A 13,829-nucleotide genomic window follows, 5' to 3' on the forward strand; every position below is an offset into this window, starting at 1 on the left:
CCCATGCCAAAGTTCAATTGCCAGGTGGACACGCATACAAAGCCTTAGGTCCTTTACACAAACTATATCCAACCCATTGGCTTGCAAGTTCTATGTGGTTCCCACACGTGAGATAAAGAAAGCAGTCATTCTCGGAGGAAGCTAGGTCCAGAATGCTACAAGTACAATAAACTCCACTGACAGCATAGCTATCCTAAAGCTTCCCCAAGGCAAGGGAACAATGATTCTCTGGGACGGGGAGTGCCTTGAATCTGATCCTCTGCCCCCACCAACTACTTCCACAAAGGGTATTCTCACACCCCCCACAATAACTGGTAGTCTTCCACTGCTTATTATGAACTACCACCAGAACTCAACCCACGAAGAATATGGATTGGACTCCCAACCAAAAATGGTCTACAACAGTGGCAAGCCCACATATATCCTATGGTCCACACCAATCTCATATTCTTGGAGGCGTGGAAATATATTGGAAAACCCACACTGACAAAAGAAAACAATTATATTCAAAACTCACATGAAATGTATTTAATGAGTGTTGGGTATTTCATTCCTAAAATATCTATAGGAAATAACCAGTTGGAGTGCAGATTTCATGTTATAGATGCAGGAGCACTCTCAAAGGCTAGATAATCATTAGAAAAGAATGGATTGATACCACTCATGCCAAATCAATTGGCACAAAGACAAAGCCACCATGGAAATCAACCAAAAAGGCCATTGTCCTCTTGTGTCCCCAACCAAGAGGAAATCATCCACACACCCTCACCCTCGACTGCCCTTCCCCTTCATGCCCCCATCCTCATCACTGGCAGTCTTTCCTGTCACCACACCCCATGCCTCACCAAAGCCGGTCGATCGAGCACTAGGCTTCTATGATGGCTACACAAAACTTTGGATCCCCAAATGGCCATCTCTGAAACCCAATTGCACAAGAAACCAACTAAGCCAACAAAAACCAACCCTAAGTCAAAGCTTCAACGTTGGCTTGTCCCCGACCACTTGTTACGGACGAGCACAAGGCTATTATGAAGGCAACACTCACCTTTGGCAAACCAAGGGGCAGTGTTTTACAAATGGTTGATCTTATCCAACCACTCAAAGATAAACTCAAAGGTAAGCTCACACATCTCGCCAAATGGGCCACTCAGTACAAAACCCTCTTTAGGGGTGCTAACCAATAAACGCATGTCAATTTTTTTTAAAAAAGTCTCTAGGTGATTAGGACCATGGGCACACATTTTTCCCTCGCCCATACACAACACCTGCAAATCTCACTGAGCTCTATCCTATGCACACACATTGCACAACGCCTCATCATCGGCGACAACCATCCAGGTTCATCTCTGGATGGGGGGACCATGGTGGGCGCAAGCCTGGTCAATGATACTACCACCTCCTACTTGGATATTGGCCATTAAGTATTCGATGCTAGTCTACTCATTCAAGTACTCTGATTTCTCTAATGACGATGTCCCGCCCACAAAGGTGACTAAAAAGAAGAAGAAGAAAAACACCAAAAACAAAATAAAGAGTACTACTAGGCACATACAAAAAACAAACTCATAAGAGCTCATCAAACTAGCTGGATACTTAATCGCCAATACTCCACTAACTTCTTTCCATCTTACTAACTTCTCCACCACCTCTCAGTTCTGGAGAGACAGGAGCACCAACCAAGTGAGACACTTCCCTGTATGCCTCACCAACCTCTTACCGATCACGAGGACGCAATCGAAATTAGGAAGGGGAGTATGTTAACCACATATTTGGTTAACACATTCCTACGACAACTATGTTCACATAGTTGGTTAACCACATATTTGGTTAACACATTCCTACGACAACTATGTTCACACTTATGTAATGGGCGCCGGTACTATATATTGTAAATCCCATCATTTGATGAGGGAAACGCCCTAAAGATGATACCAAGTATTGACCTTCAAAGGACAGAAAAGAGGATCTTGGTCAGTTGGCCAAACCATAGAAAAAAGCCTTGTAACTATGTTCTGGGTGCCTTGGGTCACTTACTCCTGGGCGGCCTAGTGGAACTATAAAAGCAAATTTCTCTTGTTTGTAACTCATTCTCCCATTTGTACAATAGAAGTGGAGTGTTCTCTCTCTCCCTCTCTCTTGCAACTATAATCTAGCATGTGTGGTGTCTTAGGGTTAGGGTTTGGGAGTACTAATCACTTGTTTTCTCATGCTTCCCTCTTGCTTTCTCTCTCTCTATCTCTCTTTCTTGAGTGATTAGGCTAACCAACACAATCCTCTTCCATGGAGATCCCACACAATCTTTGTGTGAGAGAGCTTGCATCACTCGTTGGATTAGAGAAACCACCTTGGTGTGGCAACGAGTGTGGGAGGACGACGGTGATGAGTGGCTACGGTGGAGCTCTGGATCCTAGCTTGAGCTCGATGGATAGGCAACTTCCCCACGACACGTTAGGGTAGGGTTTCCTTAACACTTACTGATCAACATGAGTACACTTAGATTACATCCACCTTAGATTAATTCTTCACATTAGATTAGTGTAAGATTAGTACTAATCTCATTAGATTAGTGTAGGATTAGCACTAATCACCTTGCTCATGCACATGATGTCCATGATTCTCAACATTAACACCTATGTGTCATTTGCATCCATGCAGCCATCTCTTCATCTACATCCAATGCAGTCATCTCTACATCCATGCAGTCATCTCTTCATCCATGGCATCTTCCCAATGTTTATATCCAAGTGCTTTTGAAAACATGTGGGCTCTATCTCTTATATTTCTTTGACCATATAAGCATAATGAAGGATTGTATGCCCATCATATCTCAACTTGTCCATACTGTGAATATGCTGACTCTCGTAGACCTGTGTACACCTGAATCACTCCCATATATTCTCAACATTGCTTTGGCTCTTTTTACACCTAGTGTAACAGTAGCGGAGAATCCAAAATCCTCATCAAGGCTATGTTCTAAGCCACTATTCCCATCGACAAATAAATGACCTACTAAAACATCAAGCATTATGAAAGGATGATCCACCTTCTCTTTTCCCTTTTGTAATACATGTGAATTTGTTGAATTTTCAGCACCTGTATCGTGCCACCAAATGATGTGTTAGAATTTTGGCATTCTACCAAAACCTTCCTAGCCAAGGTCCGATAGTAGATTGAGGAGAATAAGTGAAGTACAAGTAAAGTGACATAATAAGGCCACTTATACACTCATTGATCGAGGGAAAAAACCTCCTAAAGAGGAAAAAAATGTCCCTTGTCCATTATTAGTGTTGAAATTAGAGCAATGTGATGAGCTATGGTGGATCAAACACTAGAATCAACATCATTGACAAAGTGATTAGCAAATAATTAAGACGTAATTAGTAGGTAATTAACAAATAGATTAATGTAGGCATGGATACTCAAAAACTAGTAAATTCTCATTAGGACAATGCCTCAATTTATAGAGTTTATATCAAGCATCTAATCCCACTGATTTCTCCATGATTCACTCCACCTCTTTTCCACGATTCTCTCCACCTCTTCACTTTTCCTAGAATATCTCCACACTTCCCAGAATATCTCTACACTTCCTAAATCTTCTCATGCTACCTTTTATTCTCTCCCAGTAGATTCTTCTCACCTTTTCACAGGTTATTTCACATTTACTCATCCTCTTTTACAGCCTCTAACCAAGGGCTTGTTCCCGTACACACCCTATTCACTTGTATTTTCAACACCTCCCCTCAAGTGAATTCTCCTAGTACACCTAGACCCTATACCAAGTTTGCCTCCCCTTACTTGATAGTCCTGCGAGTAGTGCCTACACCTCCCCTCAAGTTATCTTAGCACATCTGGACCCTATATCAAGTTTCTCTCTTACTTGATAGCCTGCGGCGACGAGTGCCTCGAGTCCCTAAACTCATAGTCCTTGACACTCTCTCTCTCTGTTTACTTTGTTGGGGCAGGTTACATTGGGTTGTGGGGTCTCTCTCTCTCTCTCTCTCTCTCTCTCTCTCTCTCTCTCTCTCTCTCTCTCTCTCTCTCTCTCTCAGAGATTTTCACATGGCTCCTCACTCTTTGGAGCCTCACATCTTCTCTTGTCTTCAGTCTTCTTGTCGTGGCAGCTTCTCTCCACGCGTCCATGTCTTTCTCTTCTTTCAGTCTTCTTGGGGCAGCTTCTCTTCTCGTGTCCATGTCTTCCTTTAGATCTTCTTGGTGTGGATCTTCCTCTTGGAAAGAGATATTCTTCTTCTTTCATGACTGGGGCCATGAGCTTGTCTGTCAGGTCTTTTTGCTCCATGTGAGCAACATGTTTAAACATTTTGTTGACAGATCTTTTGGGCTTTTTCTGTTTATCTTTTGTCATTATGCAATGCAAACCCAAATTTATGCGGGAGGTCTTACCTCTTGCCTTATTCTGGACAAGGGCAGTGTCTGATCCCATATTTACACTGATGCAATGTGCCCAATACATAATGCGTATAGCATTCATTCTTATGCACATTCCAAATGCAACTCTGGCTGTGAATAATATTGAATTTGAGTGAGATTTACAGGCATTAACCAAGGGTTAAATGCAAAATGATGATTATCACAAATTTATCAGTAAATTACATTAAATCAAGGGTAACCAATTTGTACAGAATGGTTGGAGTATCAAACCATCTCCGAATTGCAATCTGAAGTTATAGGGATCTGTATCAGATACCTAATGGTTAATTTGAAGCCTCAATTGCACCAAAATACAGTGATTAGCACTGATTAATCACTGATTAGCAAATTAATCCATTGTTTTGTGTGCAAAAAACAGAGTATGCAGGGAGTCCAGATCTGGTGCCTTAGACTTCAAATGAGCTCAAATGCTTTCAAAGGCATCAATAGCAATGAGTCTAGTAGAGGATTAAGCCAATAAACACAAGATTTGACCAAATATTGAAAGCTTAATCTCTATTTTACCAAAGTCACCTGCAGATTTGATGAAGAGCTTGGATCTCACTGTAGACTTGATGAAACTGAATTCTGTCTTCACCAGCTTGTAGAGCATGCTTGAAAACACCTTGGGCTAAGAGGAATTAGAGACCTTTGATTTGTGGAAGCTGCAATGTCAATTTTTCTCAGAAAAATGCGCCTGCAATTCGGGCTGCCGCCGCCGGCGATTCGCGCTGATTTTCTTCAATTCCTTCAAGTAGCTTGTAGCCCCTTGAGTGTAGTTTAAGCTCCTAAAAGGGCTTGGCCTAATTTGAAGTGTGCAAGGAGAATGAACTCCTCCATTGGCTGGGGGTACAGAAGCTAGTTGAAAAATAACTAAAAATTGGATTATTTCCTAATTATCTATTAATCTTGATTAATTAAATAATGGACTCATAAACCTCATGGATTCTAGGCATGGCTCTGATACCATGTTGAAATTAGAGCAATGTGATGAGCTATGGTGGATCAAACACTAGAATCAACATCATTAACAAAGTGATTAGCACATAATTAAGAAATTAACAAATAGATTAATGTAGGCATGGATACTCAAAAACCAGCAAATTCTCATTAGGGCAATGCCTCAATTTATAGAGTTTACATCAAGCATCTAATCCCACTGATTTCTCCATGATTCACTCCACCTCTTTTCCATGATTCTCTCCACCCCTTCACTTTTCCCAGAATATCTCCACACTTCCCATAATATCTCCACACTTCCTAAATCTTCTCATGCTACCCTTTATTCTCTCCCAGTAGATTCTTCTCACCTTTTCACATGTTATTTCACATTTACTCATCCTCTTTTACAGCCTCTAACCAAGGGCTTGTTCCCGCACACACCCTATTCACTTGTATTTTCAACAATTAGCCTATGTCCACATATCGCTACCATATAAATGGCTATAAAAATTATATAACCCAATGTCCTTGTGTATCAAAAGGCAGGCAACACATACTTATAGAGTTTATTCTAATGGTGAACTTGTGGTAGCAATTTAAAAGCATGCATAAAAAAGTTTTTGTTCTATTTTCTCAAGTTCTTTTTTTAATTGAAGTGCTTGTTATCTAGACCTATGGGTGCCATAGCTGTGAAGTCTTGCTATTTGGATAGCTTATTTAGTCGTAGAAAAGTACAAAGCTTCAACTTTTTGAAACATTCCTAATCGTGTTCAGATCTTCCATTCTAAGAATGTACAATAAATTCCTTGACGAGAAAAAAAGATGATTGCTACTTTTGCATCGAATCACTCAAAAAGGCATGCCATAATAATGAGGAGATTTCACATACTATGCCTGAAATTAACATATGAATACATGCTGCAGGTTGTACTGAGAGGTTATAGTGCGTTGGCAATATTTTTTCACCATTAGAGTTTAGATACACTATAAAGCAAATATGTAAATTTCAATGTAAATGTATGAAGTCAAGCATTAGATAAACAATAACAAAAGACCAAGAGGGTATATCGAGGGTAGGCTAAAGAATAAAAAAGAGAGTTAGTGGGTCATGTTATGTGAAAAGAACTTTCCACTTGACTTTTAATGTAGGCTTAATTAATAAAGGAGTGAGATGGTAGATTGAAATGGATTGTTTGCTTACTTTTGCTTAGAATATTTCTTTGATTAATACCAAGCTCATAGCATAGAAATAAAGGAAAGTAACATACATGATTAGAGCATACTCGATGATACTATTAGGATACTTATGATATGGAGAATCGTCTGCTCGTAGAGATAATTTGTTGAGCAATATGCTCACAAATGTGTATGTGTGTGTGCACACATGGTCTCTCTCTCTCTCTCTCTCTCTCTCTCTCTCTCTCTTAGACACATACACACACATAAACATGTATGTAAACATGCACACATATTTACATGTTAATTTTTAAATTTTTGGTTTGTGTCCTTTGTGTAAAGGTTGGAGCTTAGCTTGAGCTTAGAAGCTCTATCATAGAACACCACTTAATACAAGGAATTTCATCTATGTGATAACTGATTTTCAAGCACTATAGAAATAGGTGGGTACTACTATATAGACAAAAGATTTAGGAATTCGCTATACTAGACCATTATCTCATAATGCTCGACACATGGAGTAGGTAGAACTTACTCTTGGACACCATGTCGTGACATTGTGAGGATCGAATAGGGCATAAGATGAACTCGGATGGTCGTGTGGGAGGTGGGGTGATTGTTGAGAAGTTCCTAGTTTATTTGTATGGGACGAGTCTACGCCGCGGATGGTGGCATCGACTACAACCATGGACCTACGTAGTCATGTCATGGCCCCATGTATACATGCCTATAAAGATACACATCTAGTCCCTTCTCCACACAGTGCACATCAGGCACATCGTTGTGAGTTTACTCCCTAGCTTTTGCTAGCAAACAACCTCCATCTTAGCAGTTCTAGATCAACTATCGAAGCTCCCTTCATAGGAACACACAAGTGTGGGGATTTGCTATCTATTGTATCACTTTAGCAATACAATATTTTTCTCTATCTCTATTATTGTGTAAATTGAGTTTTAAAGTTTTGTGTTGTGAAAGATCCTACTTCTTGGTGAGTGTTCTCTTGTATACACCCACATGTTGTATCCTCTTACACCTTTTTATATATTAATTTTTATCTTAAAAAATCTCTCATGTAAATATATTTCTCTAAATTTACCCAAAAAATGTGAATGAAAAAACTCCTTTTTGTTGAACACATGATATACTTACATATCCTTTTGTTGAACACACATGATATACTTACATATTTTAAAGTGAAGCCCCCTCCAACCGTACCCACCCTCCTGCGTGTCCCACCCAACTTTGCAAAGAAATGCTGCACTTCTATCATGGGGTAAGAGCCCTTGCCCATTAATTGGAGGAAGGGGTAGATTTGGTAGGTTCTTGGAAGATGCACTATCTCCCCATTTGTTTTTGTTTTCTTGGAAGATGCACTATACATTTCATAGGAGAGGCCGTGGAAGGGAATGAAAGTATTATGGGGGCAAGCAAAGGATATTCCTCACGTCGTCTCTGTAGCCATGTGGTGGACTATGCACGACAACTACTTTTGGCAAGGCTTTTTCTTCACTTGAAGTTTGCAATTCTCATCAAATTTGGCTTCACACTCTTTCCAAAACAAATTTGATTTTTGACCAATTCTCACTTAGCACTTGGTCGTATACTCATCGCCTTGTCACACTCTATTTCAAACCTTTCTCGAACTTCCCTTCTAATAGGGATGAGAACTTGTTGTTGCAACCTCTTCTTATGGAGGAAGCAGGGAAGAGGTTGAGAGGAGGCCCTAAAGTCCCTAAAGTGGACGTGTTGTGCCTTCCCTTTTTAGCCCCCTTGTACCCTAGAGGGTGTCTCATTTCTTCTCATTACGTGAAATATGTAGCTTGCCAAGCCTACTTTCTACTCGATTAAGCTTTGCCCGCTACCATTGGGTGCTTAAAGAAATATTTTCTTCAACCAAACATAATGAATGAAATCCTTGAAGGTAAACTAAATTTTGATGTCTAAAAACAATGAAAGTTATATAGCAAGTTGAGACTAATGTATAAATACTACAAAGGAAACCTATAACTATACCCCTTTGTATACACTATACAGGACATGATTTAAAAATATCTCGTTGGCGGGTTAACTCACATGATATCATACATTTCTGAAGAGTGACCACCTCAAGACTAAATATGTAGTACAAGTTCAATCTCTTCAAATAAAGGCAAGGTCAAATTCTAACACAGTTTTAGCAAAGAAAAAGTTTCATTGAATGGTGGATTTTTTATTAAATGGTGGATTTTTAGCAAAGAAGAATGGTGGATTTTAAGGAATGTTTGAGAAACCTTTTTTTTGGGATACATACTTCCTCTTCATGTTTCACCAAGCCGAAAAATAGCCATACTTTTTGAAAAATGTACATTATTTTTGCATTTTTTTCAACTAGTTTAATTCCTTTTCTTGACAATCTAGGGGCACACCTTTCCCAAACATTGACTTGAAGAAGTTCACATGTCTACAGCAAGTCTTGTTTTTTCAATATGAAAAGTGGAACTAATGTAGGACTTCATTTTTTTATTTCGTTCTTGATAGGCTAAGGTCCCTTTTCCACTCCTACTTAATAGGAAAAAACCTTTGATATGCTAAGGTCACTTTTCCTCCATCGCCATTAATTAATAGGAAAATATCTCTTTCTCATGCACCACACATGAATAAAAAAGAAGGGAATGAAAAATGTTTTATTTTGAAAAACATTTTGCCTGGTGGGTTGCATTTGGAAATTGGCGAGAAATACCCATCTAAAATGCATATTTTCTTGGGCAAATGGTTCGAATTTGTTTTTGGGGCGAATATAAAACATATATATAAACTTCAAATGGTTCGAATTTGTTTTTGGGGCGAATATAAAACAGATATATTATATATATTTGAAGCAATCCATTTGCTCGGGTAGATCCAACGCCACTGTTAGCGTTTGTTCGCCACTCGCCCTCACGTTCTTGACCTTCTACCTGCCTCTGCCCTCTCTCCCTCTCCCTCTCTCTCTCTCTCTCTTCCCTACTCCTCTTCCTGGTGTAGGATCGTTCATATAGTCACCATCGTCATGCCGATCCCATTTCAAATTCAGCTAGTCTGCATTCTGTCCGAACCGTGGAATCTCCAACTGCAGTTCAATCATCTTGTTGCGAGAACTGCAGACAACAAGTTCAAGAGAGTGGAAAACTTCTTTGAGAGAGAGAGAGACAGAGAGAGAGATGCTCTTTTGTACGCAGTGCTATGGTTGCCACAGAGAGAGAGAGAGAGATAGACAGAGCACTGCCAGGGTTTGCCACAGAGAGAGATACGCAGAGCACTGCTAGGGTTTTTCCTCAATAGAAAATGTTCTCTGAACCCTAGGATTCGAGAAATTCCTCCTCTGTATCTTTCGTAGAGACGAGCTTCAGCAGAGGGTTTGCTTGATGACACATCTGTGAAGATTTTCCAGGTTGCAAGGTCCTTGGAAGCACGACTAGAGTTCCATCTCCTGCTGTTCATTGTTTTGACAGATTCCGAGGCAACTTAAAGCATCAGACAATGTTGGCTGCTCACAGCAAGAATGGGGGTAACTATGCTCCCGTAGGGCAGGAAAGTAGGTCACCATCGGAGCTTGAAAACAGTAAGCTTTTGACTCAAAGGGCGGTTTTCCTTCTTCTGCTGGTGATGGTCCTTCTGCCTTTCGTCTTGGCTCGGATCTACATCTGGCATATCACAATCCTGCCCACAGCAGAATACACAGCGGCCCCTCGAGCCGGTACGGGGCTCAACTCATTCCCTTCTCATACAGATGATTACAATAAGCAAGAGATCGACACATCTCCTTCTGCAAATGACAATAAGCAGCTGCAGCAGCAGCAGGAGCAGCAGCAGCAAGATGACCTCAAGCAGCAGAAAGAGCAACAGAAGAAGCAGAAGCAAGACGACCTGAAGCAGCAGGAGGAGCAACAGCAGAAGCAGAAGCAAGACGACCTGAAGCAGCAGGAGGAGCAACAGCAGAAGCAGAAGCACAATGACCGCAATCCCATACAGCAAATCGATCTCTCTGTTGGTAAGGAAAGCCACTGTCCTGAACTTCGATTTATTTATTTCTCTTTTCATGTTTGTTTTGGCTATGGTTCGGCTTCTTGTTGTGATTATCCATTTCTTTTGCCTGTTTTTGGCTATCTTCACTTTTTTATGGTCTAGAGCCGATTGTAAAGAGTATATTTCTTTGATCATGCATACGGACAACGGTCTGCAGTGCTAGATGCCATGGTTCTTGAAGCATATGACATGGCATGTTGGTATTGCAGGTGGTTGTAATATTTGGAAGGGGAAGTGGATACCTCACCACTCAAAGCCCGCGTACACCAATGAGACTTGCGAGTTCATTCAAGGGCATCAGAATTGCTTGAAGAATGGTCGCCCGGATCTTCATTACTTACAGTGGAGGTGGAAACCTCATGACTGTGAGTTACCACTTTTTGATGCAAAGAAGTTTCTGAAGTTGGTCCACAACAAAGCATGGGCATTTGTTGGAGACTCCATATCTCGCAATCACTTCCAGTCATTTTTATGCTTTCTTGCTCAGGTATGAAAAACTTCTCTATAGGCATATGGCCTTGTGGTGATGCTATGTTTCATTCTACTGACTAGAAAAAAACTGCTCCTTGATCAGTTGTCTTCTAAATAAGAGATGTGTCTTGGTTGCTGACAGTTTGTGCTTATATTTCTGGACCTCAGTTTCAGTTGTGTGGAATGCAGGTTGAAGTTCCAGAAAATCTTTACAGAGATGAAAAAGACCTGTTTGTACGTTGGTTCTTTCCATCGTATAACTTCACGCTAGCAGTCTTTTGGTCCCCCTTTCTGGTCCAATGGACAGAAGATGAGGTCCAGGGGTTTTCTGCAGGCACTGAAAAGATGCACTTGGATAATGTAGATGAAAGTTGGGCGTCCTCTATTTCGGAATATGACTATGTGGTACTCTCATCAGGTCATTGGTTCTTGAAATCTTCTATCTACTTCATGAACAACGAAGTTATTGGATGCCATTACTGTCCAGGAACAAACCTTACGCAGCTGGGATTCTATTTTGGCTTCCGGACTGCATTGAGGACTGCGTTTGACTTTCTGGTATCCTCTAACTATCCAGGTTTAGTGTTCTTCCGAACATTCACCCCAGATCATTTTGAGAATGGTCAGTGGCACAATGGAGGCAACTGTATGCGAACGACACCATCTCACAATGCCACGTTAGGAGGAGTCACAGCAGAGATGTACAAGATACAGTTAGAGGAGTTTGGAAGAACACTGCAATTGGGTAGTGGTATGAGTTCCAGATTCAAGATTGCTGATACTATACATGCTTCCGTTGTAAGACCAGATGGTCACCCGGGACCTTATAGAAGCGTTCAATCATCACCAGATGACTTGCCACAGGACTGTTTGCATTGGTGTTTACCTGGGGCGATTGACACTTGGAGTTCCATGCTTTTGGAGATGTTGAGACATAGTTAGGGGGTCTCCAAGGTTGAGACGGGGATGTGTTGAGCCTTTTTGACTGCTCTTCTTACAAGTGTCAGTGGGGGCAAAACCAGTGCTTGAATAGTAAGTCTCGATTGTATGGCTGATTTTTTAAATAAAGTTTCCTAATTTTTGTTTTTATGCAAGGAAAGACGGACGTGGTAAATACTAACCCACAGAAGTGGAGCTGGGCATTATTTCATATCTGGGAGAGGTATAAACCTGCATCATTCCGGATAATAGCACGGGTGTAAATACCACTAAAATGATTCGTTTTAGTTGCTTTCTTCCTATCATGCAGTTTTTCCCCAACTATAGTTGAAGATAAAGGTCTAGGTCACATTCTGCTTAAGACTTGAAATACAATTTGTAAATAGCACGGGTGTAAATACCACTAAAATGATTGGTTTTAGTTGCTTTCTTCCTCTCGTGCAGTTTTTCCACAACTATAGTTGAAGATAAAGGTCTAGGTCACATTCTGCTTAAGACTTGAATACAATTTGTAAGAAATTTTCAAACTGTAAATAGCACGGGTGTAAATACCACAAAAATGATTGGTTCTAGTTGCTTTCTTCCTCTCATGCAGTTTTTCCACAACTCTGCTTAAGACTTGAATACAATTTGTAAGAAATTTTCAAACTGAGTATCTTTTTCCATGTTGGATCAAAACATCAAAGATCTCTTGAAAATTCGGACATTCTATGCAGTTGACGACAGTGAACTGACCTTGTTCCTGCCCATATAGCCAAAGGATATCTTTGCTTGATTTTTATTTTCAGAACGGTAAGTATGTATGGGTTGGATGTAACGCTTTCTGGTGGTGCGTATTTTCTATTAAGTCAAATGTGGTCTTATTTCATGTATATCTTGTATACAAGCAAAGACGGTGTCTGTGAGAGCTACTGGACGATCCAAGTATGTGTCTATATCTCAGTGGACATGTTTATTCTCGTATATAAGCAAAGCCAGCCGTTTACATGTAGACAAAAGCCACAGAGATGGAGTATGATGTGGTAGCATCTCTATGCGAAGATTGCAACTTAAGAGCATATCGAAATGCCAAACGAAATTGAATTTTTCCATGTAGGAATGAGTAACATCACCATCCACTACGAAAGACAGGACATGAGGAGCTTGATGGATTAGAATTGCTGTTCATTAGCTGATGATGATGTAGATGTTTTTGATTGAGGAGTATGCATGTTTTACAGCCTGGTGGGTGTATGTGGAAAGTATTTTAAGAATACCATTGCCTTCAAAGTTTACCGTCAAGCATGGCATAGTTTGGTTAGATTAGAGAGTTTCTTTGCCAGGACATTTCTTCTTATGTAGCTAGTCAATACTTTTCCTAAAAGAAACATGCTTTATAGGCGTGTCTTGTTGCCATATATATAGGCAGTGATGTGTGTGAACATACTTAGGACCGTCGGGGCATTTTTTTCCTCTTTAGGAGGTTTTTTTCCCCGGCTTGTATATACGTCCATTATTCTAGGGCTAACTAATCTTTTGTACATTGACACAATCTAATACATTGTGTGTTGTGTGTATTCTTGCTTCTTCTTCTCTAAGCTTTGTGTGCTTTCTTGCAACCCTAATTCTAACAATTGGTATCAGAGCAGGCATCGGCTCCCAGGGCTACGTCGCTAGCACCCTCCGACTCACGTTCTCCGATTGAGGTGAGCTTTCATGAGCGCTTGCAGGTCCCTATACTCTGCAAATAGGACCGTTGGGCTTTGAGTTCTAAGAAATTGCATCTGAGGTCGTTTCGAGCTCCGTTTTTGCATTACAAGTTTTGCACGTGTTTTCGTCATTTTGTG

The 13,829-nt window shown here is 40.5% G+C and overlaps 1 protein-coding gene across 1 annotated transcript; it reads left to right on the plus strand.

Moving 5' to 3' along the window:
- The first annotated feature begins 9,408 nt into the window (after positions 1–9,408).
- Positions 9,409–12,153, plus strand: LOC147616266 (protein trichome birefringence-like 23). The gene is made up of 3 exons (XM_086777282.1): positions 9,409–10,558; positions 10,803–11,080; positions 11,254–12,153. Exons 1-3 carry the CDS (start codon positions 10,048–10,050, stop codon positions 12,004–12,006), a joined length of 1,542 nt encoding a protein of 513 aa, XP_086633408.1. The 5' UTR covers positions 9,409–10,047; the 3' UTR covers positions 12,007–12,153.
- The last annotated feature ends 1,676 nt before the right edge of the window (positions 12,154–13,829 follow it).

Source organism: Cibotium barometz, chromosome 38 (assembly GCF_041138505.1).
Source record: "Cibotium barometz isolate CiBa-2024 chromosome 38, ASM4113850v1, whole genome shotgun sequence".
Lineage (NCBI taxonomy): Eukaryota > Viridiplantae > Streptophyta > Polypodiopsida > Cyatheales > Cibotiaceae > Cibotium > Cibotium barometz.